This window comes from Bidens hawaiensis, unplaced genomic scaffold (genome assembly GCF_021521415.1).
Source record: "Bidens hawaiensis isolate Kalapana, Puna unplaced genomic scaffold, B.hawaiensis_p1.1 tig00001461_1, whole genome shotgun sequence".
Taxonomy (NCBI): domain Eukaryota; kingdom Viridiplantae; phylum Streptophyta; class Magnoliopsida; order Asterales; family Asteraceae; genus Bidens; species Bidens hawaiensis.
In genome coordinates this window covers 2,974,370-2,994,484 of record NW_027491082.1, presented here as the reverse complement: position 1 = coordinate 2,994,484, position 20,115 = coordinate 2,974,370, and the positions used below count along the sequence as shown (strand labels likewise).

The window sequence follows — 20,115 nt, the reverse complement described above, 5'->3', positions numbered from 1 at the left end:
ACAACGGTTCCACATAAACTCAACCACTGTGGCCCCCCCTTCCGCCCACAACGGTTCCGTGTTAACATCAACCACTGTGGTCCCCCTTCCACCCACAATGATTCCACGTAAACTCAAACATTATATAGTGTACATGCAAATAATTAGTATATTCTACACATAGTATTTCCTACGGCTAATCACATATCATGTATATAGACACATATACACATATAGTATTTATCACGTATCACCAAATACTGTGGCTCCCCATTCGCCCACAATACGCATAATCACATTTCTTAACATTCATGTCATAATCAAGTTAGTTCGTTTAATAAGTTGCAGCAGAACTTGGCTCATAGGCCATACTCAACTTTAGTTTATAAGTTGCAGCAGAACTTGGCTCATAGGCCATACTCAACTTTAGTTTATAAGTTGCAGCAGAACTTGGCTCATAGGCCATACTCAACTTTAGTTTATAAGTTGCAACAGAACTTGGCTCATAGACCATACTCAACTTTAGTTTATAAGTTGCAGCAGAACTTGGCTCATAGGCCATACTCAACTTTAGTTTAGTAAATTACAGTAGAACTTGGCTCATAGGCCATACTCAACTTTAGTTTGTTACTATTGTGGCCCCCCTTCCGCCCACAGTAGCCCCATAATCATCACAGACCACGTTATCCCCATGGCCATTACAGACCACGTTGTCTCCCAAAGTACTTATGTTTAACATTACATAACGTGTTTGTATAAACATGCTGTCACGTGTAATTTCATTATGTTTTACAATTCGTATTATCTCCACTCAATATATCAATCAACAATAATAATCATCTTTCATCAGCACGTAGTCAATCATTATGTTTGTAGGGACTTTTCATATATAAATGTTCATATATTTTATATCCTGATCCATTTTCAGATAGATAACGTGTATAAACATGCTTTCCACCCCAAAAGTTCGTAAAATAGTTTAAAGAGTGGGGTCATGAAACTCACAGTTTTGTAGGCACTCAGTGCGAGGTCAGCTCGGGGTTCGTTTCCCTTGCTATCACTTAGTCCCTATAGTCTATATTATAATAATATTAATATTTTAATATTATTATAATCTCAGTACTAAACTGGCTGTATAACTAATCTGGGTATAGCTAGAACGCCCAGAAGGTGGCAATAGGCTTAGGTTGTGATGTTGTTCAATGTCTAATACTTCAAACTGAACTTGGCTCAGATTCCCGTTTTCCCAGCTGGGCCAAGTTGTTCGTTTACGCGTTCAGAAAACAGTTATGGGAAAATAAGCTTGGGTAAATGTATTGGTTAATAAAATGATTAAGTTATAAGGAATGATCACATACTGGGGTCCCGGATTAGCCACGGGGCCCGTTTCCGTTTATTCAGTTTGATTTGAGAAGAAACGCGCACAATCCACCCGGATTGTCCAGTCTCATAGAAAAGTTCGTTTTTACTTAATTAATCTGAAAATATGGTTTTTGATCACTCTTGGTGTTTTGATATTCCCGCAGGTTCGCTAGTCGCGAACTTGCCGGTTTTTATAAAAACTGAATTTGTTTAATCTTTAAATTAACATAATTAATTAACCGTTAATCATTAAATTATGAAAATTAACCACTTATCAATTAAAATATGTAGATTTTTATAAAAATATTTCTGGAATTATTTACTGAATTATTAATTTATAAAAATTCATTTTGTCAGCTATATTTCGCCTGAAAATCGTCCGTTTACCCCAATAAATTTCCAAAAATTCCACAAAAATTCCTAAATGCTCAAATCATGTCCCAAATCAACCTGTATCAATTCCAGAATGTAAAAAGCTCGTGCAATATTCTTTTCGACCCAAATTCGGCTATAAAAATTCACACGAACGCATATACACAAAACACCTTTAGACTTCTCCAAATGATCCCAAAATTCATATATGATCAAAATACATCAAATCTGAGTTCCCACAAAAAGTTCATAATTTTTGAAGTATTTTAGCTATTTTTCTTCAATAAATGTCCCAATTCGGTAATAAATTCGCCAAATATTATCGGATGGTCGAAAAATTACCAAATTTAAACAGGGACTTATTGACATGGTCCCTGATGTTTCTGCAAAATTTCAAGGCCTAAAAATATGGACATCACAACCTTAACTTAAACAGCCCGTAAGCGAGTGTTTCGGCATTACCTTAGCTGGTTTGGCTCGTTTCCGACTTTCTAACCAAGTTTTCAAGTTCTTGTGCTTCTATGCAAGCTAGATAAAAGTCCTATATCACAAAACAAGCAATTTTTCATCAACATAACAGCCCTTAACTTAGGGTTTCGGCTAGTGCACAAAGACGAACTTTTGAACCGTAAAAACGCCGTTTCAACCCTTTAATCCGTGTTTATGGCCAAAAAAACTATTATACCAGGTTCCTCACCATGTGTATGATCAAAACATGTTTATGGACCATTTTTAGAGTTTTTACATGGTTAGGAATGATTTTTGGCAATCAAGCTATGTTTATATGATATTAATCGAGTTTAAACAAGCCGAAAATCGATTATTTATGACATTTATACCTAGTTTCTTGCTGGTTTTTGATGGAGAGCTGCTTGTGTCCAGAATTCTCATGAAAATGATTTCACAAAATATCTTAAACTTGTTTAATATTTAAAGGAAAACCAAGGGTAAAAAAGTCTTTTTTGGCGGGCTGGGCTTGTTGGGCCCCCTTTTGGGCCCATTAGGCCCACTTTTCTCGATTTACATGCCCGAACGTGAAATGCTGAGTCCAAATTTATTTCGGGTTCGGTTTTTGGCGACAAAAATATATTGGGTGCGACAAACGGAGGGAAAACGAGCGTTTTTCGGCTATTTTTGTGTAAATTTATAAAAACATACTATATGTTTGTAAAAATCAAAAATATTTTCACGGATCGCTTAAAACATTTCCAATAAGTGTTTGGTAAGTCTTTTTCGGCTTAACGGATGATACAATGCTTGGTTTGTAACTATCTTTTGCGTTTAAATCTATAACGGGTAGTTAAACGAGCATGTTTTCGTTTAACTTGTTTGCTACCGAACTAAGGCCATATTACTAATATTTTAGCTTGCATAGATCGTATATCACTTATAGATGGCACCCCGGGATATCCGGACCATAACCAGACCCGTTTGGTTATTCGTTTGTTCGTTACGCAATAAGCGGTTAAACGCTTATTCGAGTTTGTAAGTACTAAGGTGTACTCGGTTTTGCCACGGATGTCACATGCAAGATGGGTTTTCCCGAGACAAGTCCAGCCTTCGATAGAAGCAGATTAAACCGATGCTTCGGAAGGGGCTTTGAAAGTACATCCGCCGCCAAACTTATGAGTGAAAGGCAAGGATCCTTCATATACCTTTTCACGAACAAAAATGGGCCGTAAAATATATATTTAAAAAATATATATATGAATAAAAAAAACTTAAAATATATTCGTTAAAACATAGAAATTTCAGGCCTCTGGGGTTATCATTGCTTAAGAGTTAAGACAACACAAGTAAGCTACTTTCATCCTGAAATAATTCTTCATTCAAGTCATATAGACTCTTTTTGGTTATGTCAAATGATCTGATCAATAACCGTTAATCAGTTAATGACTACAGCACAACAACAAAAAATATAACTTACATGCCCAGGTGGTCTGTGGTCACACCACTCATACAGTCATACATTCAATAAGCTTTGATTGAGCACCTAAACACTCACTGGTGGGGAATTTTAGGTGATCAAGCCAACGAAATAATCAAATGCACATAAGAAAACAAAGAAGTAAAAATGTAGCATAACAGAAGAGAATCATAAATGGAAGTCACAGAATACTATACAAATATGACATAACAATGTAATCATATGTGTTTATACAAATATGAACCTAAACTTCATCATATAGGGGTAATATGGGTATACAATGTGTTACAAAGTCGTAGGTAATACACTCGCTTATACGTTTATTTCATAATAAACGAGGATGCCTCAAATCATATCGCGCAGTCACCAACATCGAAATTATAGTTTTGAAAGAGCGGGTGACACGTTCTTTCCTAGTACCAACATATTATTTACCTCTTTAACAAATCGATCCATCATGACTCCGCTTGGCAAACATACAAGTATCAAGATTCCAGACTCTCCTTTATTGTTTGTAAAAGGAACATAGAAACTAACCCCTGCTCTAGCTCTTACAGTCCCTCCATACACTTGCTTCCGCCATCCCAAATCCACGGTATCAAACCCGGCTCGAGTTAAATCCGAGATATTGTAACCTCTAACAGATGTAAAATGGAGCCGTCCTTTGAATGCAATTAGGTCACCAACAGATCCAACGCGGTTTTTAGTAGCATCTGATTTGGCTTTCTTCACAAGCTCCAATGCGTAACCTAATGGTTTGGTACATAGATCTCGAGCTGTTGAAATTGCAACGGGGAAAGCCACAACATTTCCATAATATCCTACCGGGACAGGTGGGTCGTTTAACATTTTACGTGCATTCACAGGCCACATTATGGGCATTTCCTCTTCGGGATCAGGTTGGAGAGCTATGGTGCGACACCGCCAGAGGCAAGCAGTTAGCACCTCAAAAGTGGAACATCTTTGTAGGTGTGTCGGAACGAGCCTACGAAAAGCTAAAATATCATTGGTGGTAAAGAATAATGACTTGTGTACCATGTTATCCTTGCTATTATATCCTAGTTTATGATTAAATGTTGACATGGGTGGACTGGGTGGTATGGCATGGCCACTTGTACAAAGCACCTCTCTTTGCCACACGGGTAGTGTTGATGGTGAAGTGACACCACGAACTATTTCGCCTAACCCGGACAGGAATTGTACGAGTCCGGCTGCATCACTCATGGTGTGGTTTAGTCGTGTGGCGAATATGAAACCACCACATAGCAGTCGTGTCACCTATCATTAACAATCAAAATTTGTCAATACTTCTAAGAATACGTTAAGATTAATTATTATACAAACATTTGTAACATGATAAGTGTACAAAACATAACAGTAATTATGTTAACACTAGTTTAAAAAAAACGTAATAATAATTACTCTAGTGTTAACATAGTTTGTGCATGACAAAATTTATCTGAGTAGCAGTGGCGAATTGAGTATGACACTAGAGCCCGGGACATCATAAAGGAGGTCATCTATACACGGCAACGGCGGATGAATTCCATCTCCGAGTTGACTCACTGTAACGTCCGCCTCGGCCTCGATAAACAACACACCCTCGCCGGAGCAGTTCACCATCAGCTTCCCCGCCGGACCTTCCTTTAACCGACCCGCAAACGGATAATAAAACACCAACGCCTTAGCCAACGCCTCTCTTATCACACTCGCTGGATTAATATTACTCATGCTTGGGTCACTACGGTAAACCATTATAACCGGAATTTGCAACCGGAATCTTTGTTGATCATCAATGTCGGAGAGAGGCTAGAGCTCTCGTGGTGTGGGGGTGGCCGGAACGATGAGCTCCGGTGCATGTCTCCGGACGGTGATGTTGATTTCCGGCATACCTAATTTGGGCTTTCGATGGTTGTTAGATTTTGGTGTGAATTATTGTTACGTGTTTACTTCTAAGGTATTCAACGTGAAATTAAGCCGTCTTAATAATGTTCAAAAAGCTCGAGTCTCGAAGCTCGGGCTCGTGGCTTGTTCGAAAAAAGCTCGATTAAAACTAGCTATAAAAAATTAATTTAAAACATCGTGAGCTGATTTGGATCATTTTTGTAACCGAGCCAAAATCGACTCTGGCTCGGCTCGGGTCATGGCTTGGATCGTTGGCTCGATCTTAAGCTCGTTTAACTTCAAAATCAAGCTAGAGCCTAACTAAATTTCCCCGTTTAATTTCGAGCCCGAGATCGAAAACACCCTGGCTCGACTCGGGCTCGACTCGTGAACAACCCTACTATCAAGTACGTACAATGCTATGTTATAGTCTTATAAATAAAATATAGTTTTTTGTATATACGCAAGTACGTGTATATATATAAATATAATTAAATAAATAACGAAGGAATAAAACTTGTGAATGAAAAAATATTTACGAGTTAGGCTTTGGTTTAGAACTTTAGATAAACGGTTTGAAATAAGCAAAGCTTGAACTCAAACGTTTTTAAATTAAACGAGTTAAATTTGAGCTTTTGAGCGGTTTGCTCGATTAGTTTACAAGTCTCACTTTCAAGTTCCTACTACTAATGAAACACTTAATGAGAGGCGTGTTTGCTTTTCTTCTTCTGTTTTTTAATATACTTGACAAAGTTTTATGTTTGTTTCAACTTTCAAGTTAAAACCTTAATATTTAAAATCATTATGGTTGTCTTTTTTTTTTCTTTTAATATTTTTTATTCAGATTTTATCCTTTATGACTAGCTTCGTTAGTTTTTTTAAGTTAAGTCATAACATATGATTAGCATGTGTCGGCAAAACAGTCCTTTTACCCATCCCTTCAATCTCTAACCTTTTGCACACGTTTTTTTTTCACTTTTGACCTATTTGTTTATTATATAATTTTTAAAAAACACAACTACGTGTGTAGATGAATATAATTGAATAAATAATAAATAAGAAATTTAATATTGAAAAAATATTTACTGTCGGGTTTTAGTTTTAGATAAAAGGTTTCAAACAAACCAAGTTTGAAATGAAGTTCATTGAAATTAAACAAGTTGAATTTGAGCTTTTTGAATTTTCTACTACTAATGAAACATTAAGAGAAGCGTGCTTTGTTTTCTTTGTTTGTTTCTTTATATGCTTTTGATGAGGTGAACAAAAGGAACTAGTTGTACGTGTTTAGTCAATTACGTTACGTTTCCTTTCTTTTGATATATAGTTGTGGAAATTTTACAAATGGACGAACACCGGTTGCTCCACCACCTTTTAATATTATTACTTATGTACAAAATTGTGAACATTTATAAGTAATAACGCAAATCACCCCATTAGTACCCCCACCAATAGTTAATTTTCTAAGTTTTCTTAGTAATATCTTTTAAACATGTGTCAAGTTTTAAGTGATACCAGAGCTTTTGGTTGAGGTTACATTATAATATAAGTTTTAGAGTAAGTTATAAGTTTTGGTATATATAATTTGTTCTCTTTTAACTATTTTAGTTTAAAAGTGAATCTTTTAGCAAATCAGGGAATTATATTTACATTCTATCATTATTTTGGTCAATGATCTTAGTGGGGCTATCTTGTTGAGTAAGCAGGTTGGGTATTACAAATTCTATATTTGTCTTAAAAGAAAATTAAAAGTATTCTCAAACATGTCCCACAACTTAATGTTTCGGATTTTGGTTTTTCTTCCGGTTCGAATTTCATTGTCTTCCTTAGGACCAGCATCGTTATTATCGAAATCGATATCGACATTCATTTTTATGGTTTCGAAAAATCGATGTAGCATTTTTTTTCTTTTCAAATATAATATATTTTATAAAATTCTGAATATATAGTTGCATCGTGCAAATTTTTATCTATGTTTCGATATATATATATATATATATATATATATATTTAATTCGAACCGCCACAACAATCGGTATATCTAACTAGGAAATAAATAATCCCATCTTTTGTGTATTAGCCGATAATAATCTCATCTTTAAAATTCCCTACCATTGGTCCAACATTTCGACTATTTTACTCTCAATGGACCGAATTTCAAACCGATGTTTTATGGCTTTTGAACGGAAGATGGATATGAGTCGACTGATGTAAAACTTATCTCAAAACGGTGATTGGCTTGATTTTTGTAAATTGGAAATTCAAACACCCGAATTAAAACATCGTTTCGTCGCTTAGATCACCGTTTCGAGTAAGTTTTACATCAGTCAACTTATATTCTTCTTCCGTTCAAAAGCACTAAAACATTGGTTTGAAAATCGGGGGAAAAAACTTAACAACGTTAAGTGTTTTTTAATGAAGGACTATTGATAGAAAATAGTGGAAATGTTGGACCGTTGACAGGTATTTCTAAAACGGGATTATTATCAATACGCAAAAAATTAGATTGTTTATTTCCAATTTGCCCAAAATATATCATTGGGTTAACTTATACTCAAATCCAAACCATGTTCTTATTTTACATTAGAAAAAAGATGTCAGGAACTATAGTTTTTGTTTTTGATCGATAATTAATAGACGAATTGATTTTAACACCTCAAAATTTTCTTGTCACATGTCCCACCTTTCACCCTATTTTTTCACATTGGACTCTCATTAAAAAAAATTTAACCCCGTTAAGGTTTTTACGAATTTCAAACTTGTGTTTTAAGATTTTGACCGGAAGGATAATACGAGTCGATTGATGTAAAACTTCACTCGAAATGGTACTTCAAACAACGAAATCGTGCTTTAATTTGGGTGTTTAAACTTCAGTTAACAAAAATCAAGCAGTTTGGAGCACGCTTCGAGATAAGTTTTACGTCACTCGACTAATATCCTTTTTTTATAATCAAAAGTCCTAAAACATCAATTTAAAATTTGAAAACAGCTCAACGCAGTTAAGTTTTTTTAAGGGTCCAATGAGAACATATGACGAAAGGTGGGACCGATGTCAAGAATTTTTTGAGTTGGAATATTACCAACCAATTACAAAAATGTTGGATTATTAAAATCCTGTTGGCCTAATTAACATGTTTTAATATAGTAATCAATTTGTATATATAAAAAAACAAAACATTAATTATCAAAGTGAACAAAAATGTATTTAGTTTTTTCTTTTTGAAAGACATTAACGACGGATTAACTATAGTAAAAAACGCATGAATATATTTCCGAAATTTGAGAAAAAAGGTTATCTTCGCATTAATCATGAATATAGCCGCGAATCATATCGTATTCTTTATGATTTTATAATCATTATGTTTTTGTGTCACCATCGTCTCAACCCCAATATAATCTCCTTACATCACGATAGGTGTATCATCGAATACTTTCTATATACCCATTTCTCTATCTCTCTGTGTATCCCTAATTTCTCTTTTGGTGTTGTGTAATGGCACCATCCATAACAAGAAGAGCAGGAACCAACAATACCAGAGGTTTGATTTTTCATTAAATATAGTTTTAACAAAGTTTGTGCTTTTACATACGTATATATTAAATTTTGATGTGTACGAATTTGCATGTAGCTATAGACCAAGACTCTAGTCATGTGAACAGTAACATGAATGGATCAATTAGGCCATCTGAACATCAAAATCCTTCTCCACCTAACATCCGCATCAGCTTTCGTGTTAAAAATGAACAACTAGCGCTAGCAGAAGATGATGGTCTGTTTCGTGAGTTTGAGGAGCCGGAATCCCTCATTGACATCCCTGTAATATATTTTTCATTTTTGGTTAATTATTTAATGCATTTAGAGTTGGTCTTTATGGGAATTCTCATTCTAGAGTTTTATACTTACGACGCTGGTAGAAGAGGCGCAACAACGTCTGGAGAGGTTGAAGATCAAAGTGCGATACTTGGAAGCGAAAATATGCAAGTTAACTCAAGAGGCTTCAAGTGAGGGAAGTAACCAAGCCCTTGCCACAAGGCTGCCACAAGGGTTTATCACATGCTTGAACTGCTTTGCTAATCCTGCAACCATGGCGTACTACCCATGTAGACAATTCTGTGTTTGTTTAGAGTGTGACACCAAGATCTCTAGGGGCCCTATTTGCAATGGCATCAAACACCACAGTGTCATGTTTGCGCGTTAGTCTGATAAGTGAAACATGGATTTCTAATGTTGAACCTTATGTCTTAATGGAAAAAAAATGATTTTTGGCTTGCAAATATCTTCTATATGTAACTAGAGGGGCACCTACGCGATACGATAGGGAACACAACATACTAACCCAAGTATTTGGACATCGCCTGAACAACTAATTGGTAAGTATCATATAAATTTGAAGATTTAATAAAAGTTTATAAAACAATATGATGGAATTATATTTTTTCGATCCATAATTAATATGTTTTAATACAATTAGCAATTTATAAAATAAAACAAAGCATTAATGATCAAATTGAACAAAACTGTCTTTGTTATTTTCTTTAGGAAAGACCATAACAACAGATTTAATATAGTAAAAAAAAACGCAACAACATATTTACAGAATTTGAGGAAAAATGCTGCTTAGCGGCAGACCCATAATTTTTTTATGGGGGGGCTGAAATTCATAGGGTCTTTTGCTTATTTCTATACGATAATAATCTTTTTCAATGCAGTTTGGGTCGGGTCATATTATAAAAAAAAAGAAAAAAAACTAAATTTATATGGTTAACAAAAGTACGTAAAACGTCGTTAAGATGCATAATGAAATTTAAAAGCTAATGTGCATCTAAACTCGTCTACTCAACTAAACAATGTTTAAATCTAAAGTTCATAACTTATATAATTTTTTAAACCCCAATCCATATTCTTGATCAATTAAATTAAAACAATAAAACTAGCCATCAAATGAGTGATTCACTTTACAAATTACATAAAGTTAGCACTTTGTCCGTAATTCAGCCGGCGAAGGGAGCGCTGTCTGTGGCTACTCAAGTTCTTTTTCTATACAATTGCGGCTAGATTTTTTTAAATAAAACACTTAAACTTTTAAAATCATGGGCTAAAGCCTAAGAATAAATGAGGTATGCTTATGGTTATTGGGCTAGTAAAGTTGAAACCAATTTAAATGGACGATTGCAAAATTTATGTAGGGCATTCGGGATTTTCACGTATCTATAATACTTGCCCATGCTTGACATTAAATGTGAATATACGAACTATGAATCATATCGTATTCTTTATAATTTTATACTCATCATGTTTTTTTGTCACCATCATCTAAACCCCTATATAATCTCTTCACATAGCCATTCCAATTTTGGCTAGGTGGTGACACTGTACTCGAAATATTCAGGTTACCCTAGGGCATTACTGATGGTTAGGTTTGAATCTTGTATACTATGATTTTAATTGTATAGTTTTTAATTAGTTTTTCGTTAGAACAATGGTACTTTAAGCGCACTTTTGTATTTCAAGTCATTGAGCATTAAAGATACTAATTGGAGACATTTATGAGCATGTTTTGGTGTCTCAGGAAGATCGGGTTCAATGCGCGCATGATTAAGTAGTAGTAGTAGTAGTAATAATAATAATAATAACATTGTCATGAAAGTTAATTTATTCATTTCTGATTAAGGAGGTCTCAACACCACACAAACCACGGCCAATCGAATCAAAAGGTATGTTTCTGAAAGAAAGGGCCTCTTTAGTAGCTAATCTATTCATTTATGCTTTCCACATGAAAATATTTAATTTCTTTGGCACCTAATTGTTCCAAGGTAACACAAAGGAATAGGAAAGACCATAGACTTTAAACAAGGCTGTCTTCATGGAACCCACAGTGAACGTGTCCGAAGGGTCTCAAGCCAAACCCGTTTGTAACTAATTTCCGAAAGCTCAACTTGCCTTAAAAGATTGTTCAAATCTGTAACCCTTTGACAAAGCATGCCATCTTTATTCGTCTTTATTGTGATTTTTGGTTTCTAGTCGTCTCTATTAACCATGTATTGTTTGTTCCGGGAATTTATGGGACCCTATCATGCTCATGGGCCAGCTCATGATTTGACCAATGACCATCATGCACGCTTTGAAGACTGGAGTCACTATGGTTCGACAACATAAAATTCCTTAATTAGTTTTTAAAAAGTTCTCACATCTTACTTCCAATATTTATTCTCATTTAGTTAAATAATATTTTTTTTCGTACACTAATCCTTCATTAAAAAATATTATTTGTCTTTCCCACTTCAAAATCACATAAACACAAACTGCAATTAGCGCCATTTTTTTATTTGCTTTTTTGAAAGAAAATTAGAAGAAATGTATGGCAACACTAGAGTCTATCCTGGTAGCCGATTAAGGCCTATTTTAATAATATTTTGATCAATTTTAAGTAATTTTCTCTTCAAAATTTTCGATCTCTTTAATATCCAACACCGTCCAATAAAACAAAACACTGGTTTATACAAGGGAAAAATCAATGCATTCCTGTGAATCCATTTGTAATGGTATAATGAAAGAAAACAGAAAAGTAGCAAGAGAGAATTTTGTTGATCCAGAATCAAGATTACATAAAAATGAAAACAAACAAAGTATATATATACAAATATATGCGGCGCATATGTTAGACGCATAACATATGTGGCGCATATCAAACACAACATATGCACTCACACCATTCCCCTTAAGGTGAGTCTGCCCCTCTTAATTACGACTTAGGTTTGATCTGTATATTGGTCCCTTCCATACGTTAGATATATGTCTATAAAAAATATTCCAGAAATATCAAAATCAAGGAAATTTCAATGAAATTCATGTATGAAGATGGAAACATGGACCTAAACATGCGTAAAAATGAGTGGGGGATGGACCACACGGTCCTCACTGACACTCCCGTAGGTTATTTCCTTTTATTTTCCATGCATACTACACCGTCCTTCTTACTTTCTACCAAGAATATATAGATGCCATTCTATTTATGACCTAAGATTTCTTAATCCCATCTCCTTCTCAATCACAAGATCGGAAATATGTTCATTTTTGTGGGAAAACCGCCCTTACGGTTATTATCTTTTATTATCACATATTTGCTCAATACTAACACCACCAATATCTTAGCTCAACCCGAAATCCTTAACCATTACTGCGGAGATTTTGGTAAGTATGATGCAGGCGATACGTATGAAAAGAATCTCAACACCACCCTCTCCGCCCTCCCCACCACAAACAGCGGCTTTGGTTTCTACAATTTCTCAACCGGCCTAGGTGACGATAGAGTGAACTCGATTGCCCTTTGCCGAGGCGACATCAACCTGGATGTGTGTCAAAGTTGTCTTAATGACTCCATTGTTAACTTGCGACGAGTGTGCCCTAACCAAAAGGAAGCATTAGGCAACTATGACTACTGCATGTTGAGATACTCCAACGAGATTATAGTGGGAAACACAGAAGCAAACATTTATTTCTACTCAAGCCGTGGCTCACAAATTACGAACGTTGATGAGTTCAATAAAGCTCTCATACAACTGTATAATAACTTGACCGTTAAGGCAGCCGCAGGCGACACACTACTGAAATTTGCCACTGGAGATACAATTGGCCCGGACGATGCTAGGATTTATGCGCTTGTGCAGTGTACCCCATACCTAAAGAAGGAACAGTGTAGTAACTGCTTCAATAATATAACTCAATATTCAAATTGGCTTGATGGGAAAGTTACAGCAAAATTTTTTCTACCTGTGTGTAATATTAAATATGACAGCCAACAGTTTTATAACGAAACTAATGAGGTCAAACAACAACCACCAACAATTTTGCAGCCATCACCACAACCACCAGGTATGAATTGTATTCTTATCTTACAATGGTAAAAATTTGGTAACCGTTGTACTTCCTTGGCATTACTTTATTTTTGCAGGAAAGAAGAATAAAAGGACCCGAATTTGGTTATTGATAATATTAGGAGTTGTTACTGTTGTAGTAATTGTTGTTACGATAATCGCGGTACTTTGTATCTTTAGGAGTTTGAGAAAGAAGAAAAAGCAAACGAAGCCTCCACCAGAAATTCAACGTAAGCTCCTCGTTTGTTGCTTAGTAATTGTTTATTATATAAAGGTAATTAACAATGTTGAACCAGGATGTGTAATCGGGTTGAATAGTTTATCATGTGGTTCCATATAAACTTCAACTCAAAGAATAACCTAAAAGTACATTAATAAACATCACATATCAATCAAACATCACATATCAATCAAACATCACAATGAACAGTTGTCGAGTCAAATAGGAAGTTTGTACTTTTTATACGAACTTAATTAATTACAGAAGATGTGAAGAAACCAACCTTGGATTTGCAGGATACAAAATTGGTTAATTAACAAATCATCATTTACTATGCTTACCCGATTTAATTTTATCAACTATGTCAAAAGTCATTTTTCAAAAATATGGGCCACAAAAAGATATCAAAATTCTCTTGGGTTTAAAACCAGTTTGACGATTTAAACTGACATTTTTAAAAAACCGGCGATACAATGTCCTTGTAAACCGCCCACAAATACCGCGCTCTAAATACCGTTTACCTTACCAAAATCCGGCATAACCGGTTCCACCGATGTGTACGTATGGGTTTTAAAACATTGGTAATTAAGAACCTACTCCAAGTGGCATTCGTTTCAATATCTAAAAAAACGTAGCACACCATTTCTTCGAATTGTTTAAAGTAACTTCTAATTCCTGTTTTTTTCCGGTGGCTAAAACTATGTAATATTGGTTCAGCTGAATTTTATCAGTACTCCTTTGAAACCGTGAAAGCAGCAACAAATAATTTCTCCGAAGAAAATAAGCTCGGAAGCGGTGGATTTGGAGTAGTTTACAAGGTATAATTAAGCCACTCAAATATTTGGTAATTACCACTTGTAGAGATCGATAAATCATTTCTAAGTACCGTGTGAATTAGAAGATAAAGTGCAACAAATTGATTTTATATAGGTCGCGTTTGTTTCACAAATTAATAGAATGGAATTGGAATTGGAATTGAAATTTAAATTTGCATAGGATTTGAAATTGGAAAAATTAGATTTGGAATCTGAACATTCCAATTGGAATTGGTATTGGAATAAATTGAAATCCAATTCCATTCTAGATGTATTCGTTTGACAAATAAATTGTAATCTATCAACACAAATGAATTGGAATTGTTTTTTTTTTAACCAGGATAACGGTAGAAATATTTTAGTTTCTTTAGATTTTTTGTTTTTTATTTATATTTTGTGTTATGATTTTTTTAAAGGTTTTCTATTAAAATCAAAAACCACTTAAAAATATTCAAAAATAATAATAATAAATTAATAACTCAAAATATAAATAAAAAACAAAAAAAATAAAAAACTAAAATGTTTTATTCGTTGTCCTCGTTCAAAAAAAACATGGAGAAAGATTCCAATGAATTTACTTGAAATCCTTCACATTTTGGAAAGATTTGAAATCCTTTTATTTAAAAGAATATAAAAGAAATTGAATTCCAATTCTTTAACAACCGAACACATCAAAATGGAATTAAAATTCCAATTCTAACAAAATGAACATGCTATGTCATAAGATTTTAATTCCATTTCTATTGAATTCTTATGAATTCTGAGAAATTGAACACGTTTAGGATAGAAAAGTTGAAGATATAGCTATACGAGCACGGAAGTTCTTATGGTTTTCTTTTTACTATTTCTACACACCAGCTTATATATACAAGTACGTGGCAAACATTTATAATGTTTAAAGCCTTGAGAGCTTTATATATTTTTAAATGCGTACAAATTAAACCAAAGGAAATATTCGTTCTAGTAAACATTTTGTGATAATAAAATGTGTCACAAAGGGATGTTGACTCGGTATATTTAATAAATGTGTTTGTGTTTTGAGTATTTGTTATAGCTCTTCGATTTCTCAGTTTAACCGATTATCAGCTCTCTCGATTTCTTAATTTGATTTAGTATTGAGTCTCTTATAAGCTTATGATTGATATAAGTTACGAGCAATTATATTGGAATTCTTATGTTTTATCTATTTTAATTAAAAAAACAAATTCATCCATAAAATTTCATAAATCTTTGAAAACCCTTTACATTTGATTCCTAACCTGATATTATTACGTATGCATTAATTTATTTTGTCATATGGAATTTAGGGTACACTTGACGACGGAAAACCCATTGCAGTAAAAAGGCTTACAAGTTCTCACCAACGTGATACAGAATTCGAGAATGAGGTTCGATAGTTGCAAGGCTTCAACATCGTAATTTGGTTAAACTGCTAGGTTACAGTGTTAAAGAAAGTGAACGACTTCTCATATTAGAGTTTTTACCAAATGGAAGCCTTGATGATTTTTTATTTGGTAGTTTCCTAAGATTAAGGAGCAAACACACCTCCTTTTGAGTAGAGGTGGGCAAATAAACCGATTAACTGAACAGAACCGAAACTGAACAGGTGTGAAACCGATTATGTAGAAACCGGTTTGAAACCAATTGAAACCATAGGTTTGGAACCGGTTTGTAATTTTCTCTCCCAAAACCGGTTAACCAAAACCGTGCAAAAACCAGTCAAACCTCGAACCGAAACCGATCATAACTCGATCAAGAAACCGGTTTCAACTCGAACCAAAACCGATCATAAACTGGTTTTGACTTTTTGTTTACCAAACCGAACCGGTTTCAACCCAAACCGGTTTTAAGTTTTAAACCGGTTTGTGCACCTCTACTTTTGAATACAAAACGTTGCACTAGACACTATAAATAACATAACAATTAACAAATCAAATTAAAAAAAATCAAGAGCACTAAATCACTATAAGAGGAGAGGGACACTTAAGGGATCGATGCACAGGTCAATCTTGTATTGTCACTTCAATTCTACTCTTAAGTATCCACAAACCACCCATCTAACCACATGTGTAGTAATTAATTATTAATTCCTTTTAGTTCTCCAACCTTTGCTATGTATGGAATCAAGTTTATGTTGCAAGCATTTGTCATTAAATGAAGTCATGCACTCTACCCACAAGGGGTGATGGTGTTACCATATGGTTTGGAAATCATGCACCCTACCCATATAGATGTCCCGTCCTCTCCAATACATATGTTGGTAAATACACAATTAATTATGATATGCTTAACCATAATTACAATGAACAAAAATGCTATAATTCGTTTAACCGTAATTACAACGAACAAAAACACTGTAAATAAGATAATTATAATGAAAAAAAACACTATAATTCGTCTGACCGTATATACAAACAACAAAAACATTGTAAATAACATAATTACAATAAATAACCCAACAAAATGAACAAAAACACCATAAATAATGAACATAATTATAATGAACAAAAACACCGTAAATAACATAATTATAATGAGCAAAGACTTTGGATAACATAATTGCAATAAACAAAAACACAATAATATAATTAAATAGAAAGTCGAACACCCATCAATAAAAATGATAGAATGCGCAAGATTTTAAAACATAAAGTACAAATTCTATTCCTTTTAAACATAAAAGCCAACCACTGAAAAATAGTGTAAACATAATAGACTAAAAAAATTTAATTTACTCTTTTTTATTTTTATGTAAACGCAATTCCAAACAGTGACGGCAGCTTATAAAGTCGAACACGTATTTCAAACGGAAAAAACCTATGGTTCCAAGGTTTAATTCGACCAAAACACAACCGAACTTGATCTCCAATCTTAGAACCAGAATAAACCAAATTAGGAATTGTTTCCATGCAACGAACCGGCCATGTGTTAAAAATGAGCCCAAGCTATGATACTACTTGTTAGGAACAAAGCGGCGCGTAAAAGCATATCAACACAACCAACACACAAAACGAATATCGTGCAGAAACGAAAATACAAACGACACAAGAATTTTAACGTGGTTCTGTCAAGCGAAGGACCTACATCCACGAGCTACAACTAGGTTTTTCTTATTTGCACATAACCAAAATTAAACTTACATGATGGGATATATATGTATATACTCCGTAATAAACAAGATTAGAGTTAAACACAATTAGGAACCATAGCCGGGCCCTTAGCTATTTCATCCTAGAAGCCTTCATAACCCAACACCTTATGGTTTCCTTAGGTTGTGTAATTCACTATCTACATGCATGATCCCACCGTAGACTAGTTAGTTTTATTAATTCATCAACAAATTATATATAGTTTTAGTAGTGACAAAAATAGTGTTACTAATGTCGGTTTCTGTAGATGCAACTAAACGCGTACTTCTGGATTGGAAAACACGTTATAATATCATTAAAGGCATTGCAAAGGGACTACTATATCTTCATGTAGATTCTCGTTCGAAGATTATTCATCGTGATATGAAGGCCGCTAATGTATTGTTAGATGCAAATTTGGAACCCAAAATTACTGATTTTGGCACTGCAAAATTGTTTCAAACCTTAGAAACTCAGAGAGACACAGAGCAACCTATTGGAACTCCGTAAGTCCACTTCCTTTTTGTGAGTTGTTTCATGAACAACTACACCTTTATTATGTTGTTGCTACATTCCCAGTCATTCCCTTTAATTTGTATTCAAATGTAATCCGCATGATTATAGTTCTAATGTGGTTTTTCTTAAAATTATATGTTAAACGAGCTAGTGATTTTCCATTACATCATGACTATGAAAACCACCAATGTAGACAGAAGGCGTGGGATCATAACCGGCAAGCTTTCAGAGCTTGTTTCTATTTTTATCCTGAGGCGCACATGTACCAAGGGTATAGAAATAACATGGTCCAATGCCTAATTCTGTCATTACGAGTGTTTTTTTTTTTCATGACTGGCTAAGTTCTCTTGTACGTAGTAGACTAAATTAATAATGTTCAAGACACGTGTATTTGTGTGCCACAAAGTGCCAAATTATTTAACATGTACACTTGTAGGGGTTATATGGCACCTGAATACTTCTTACATGGCCATATTATAGTAAAGTTGGATGTCTATAGTTTTGGAGTGTTGATACTAGAGATAGTAACAGGTCAAAGAATCCAAAATTTTGAAACCGGAGAGTGCCAAGAATATCTTCCTGATTATGTAAGTGTCCATAAATTATTACCAGGTCTGAAACAATATATTTGCACCAACAGGATCTGAGGAAGTCTATTCAGTTACAAAATTTGCCTTTTCTTCTATAGCAGCATTTGAATTCTAAAAACAAAATTCTTAATATCTAATTTTAGGCATGGAAAAGCTTGAAAAATGACCAAGCATCAAACTTAATAGATCCCAACATGAAGACCGAAACCAGTTCATTGCATGAAATCATTAGAAGTGTCCACATTGGCTTACTGTGTGTGCAAGAAAGGGCTACTGATCGGCCAACCATGGATTTAGTCGTTCAGATGCTTAATAGCGTCTCTACGACGCTTCCCTTTCCAGCCGAACCTACAACTTTCACACAAGATGACATTGATCTCAAAACGCCACGCCTACAAGAGCACGATTCTTCTACGGGGATGGGGCAAAGTTCTTCCATGGGGAACAGTAATTCGATCATGGAAAACTAAAATATCAAAATCTCACCACTTCACAGTCATGTATTTCAAATTCCCATGTTAAACACTTTATTGTTATTTCTTTCGTATTTAAATTGTAATTCCATTTGAAATGAAATCAAGAAAAGAAATGTTGCAAAGTTTGTTTGTTTGTTTGGTCTCTTATCTCTAATCTGAATAATTCTTGGAGTTTAACCCGCTCAAAGGGTTCCTCACACATAAATTTCATGGTTTTCGTTAAGAAACACTATTTGATTTTACTATTTAAGACTACATGCTGATCATTGAAATGTAAATCTTGTTACTTTTTTAACACTAATTCTCTCCTTTTGTAAATCATGCTATGTTTGTCCAGTGGCGGAGCTATAAATTTTTTTCAGTGGGTTTGGTATTTTTCGGTGCTCGGTTTCTTTCTGGCGTCAAAGTTTTGGACCCCAACGGGTCGGGCCCAAAGTCATATTTGATAAAAACGATATTACATATTATAATTGTTTCATACTCATATTCATGCTTTGGAAACGATTTATAACATCTTCAATTGCGACTCCAAAAAGAACTCATTTTCAATATAACAAATGCACACATCATATATATATATATAGACTCATCACCCATCTAATTACACAAAATCAAAGAAAGATTCGTCGTGAGGTCTGGATCGATTGAAGGCTCATCAAAGAAATTGTTAGTCGATTGACCGTTGTCATCTGGTTAAAGTGCGGCAGGTAAGGCGACGATTGAAGCCTTGAGGCGAACTGGTAAAGGCGACGAGGCGATGGTCGTTTGGTCGATAGAAACATAATTTATCGGTCGCTGAGGCGATGGATGTTGTTTTTGTTTTTTATTTAATTTTCACTTAGGTATTATATTTAAGAATGCTAATTGGGTTAGGTTTAGTGGACAATTTTATGAATAATTTGGATCTTTATTTATAATCTATAAATAGGTTATTATTAGTCCATTTATAATTTTTGTTAGCAATTTTTAAAGTT

General features: G+C 34.3%; 1 protein-coding gene and 1 pseudogene across 1 annotated transcript; one reads left to right on the top strand and one right to left on the bottom strand.

The window, feature by feature from the left end:
• Nucleotides 1–4,018: 4,018 nt before the first annotated feature.
• On the bottom strand, nucleotides 4,019–5,569 carry LOC143578889 (benzyl alcohol O-benzoyltransferase pseudogene; annotated as a pseudogene).
• Nucleotides 5,570–12,586: 7,017 nt separating this feature from the next.
• Nucleotides 12,587–19,264, top strand: LOC143578879 (cysteine-rich receptor-like protein kinase 8). Its single transcript, XM_077062342.1, has 5 exons — nucleotides 12,587–13,394; nucleotides 15,820–15,945; nucleotides 17,828–18,065; nucleotides 18,512–18,662; nucleotides 18,809–19,264. Exons 1-5 carry the CDS (start codon nucleotides 12,587–12,589, stop codon nucleotides 19,133–19,135), a joined length of 1,650 nt encoding a protein of 549 aa, XP_076918457.1. The 3' UTR covers nucleotides 19,136–19,264.
• Nucleotides 19,265–20,115: the final 851 nt, after the last annotated feature.

Excerpts from the sequence above, each read along its gene's own strand:
- LOC143578879 (XM_077062342.1), top strand. The coding sequence starts at position 12,587 with ATGTTCATTTTTGTGGGAAAACCGCCCTTACGGTTATTATCTTTTATT. Across the intron at positions 18,066-18,511 it reads GAGCAACCTATTGGAACTCC|GGGTTATATGGCACCTGAAT; the intron begins GTAAGTCCACTT and ends GTACACTTGTAG. Across the intron at positions 18,663-18,808 it reads AAGAATATCTTCCTGATTAT|GCATGGAAAAGCTTGAAAAA; the intron begins GTAAGTGTCCAT and ends ATCTAATTTTAG.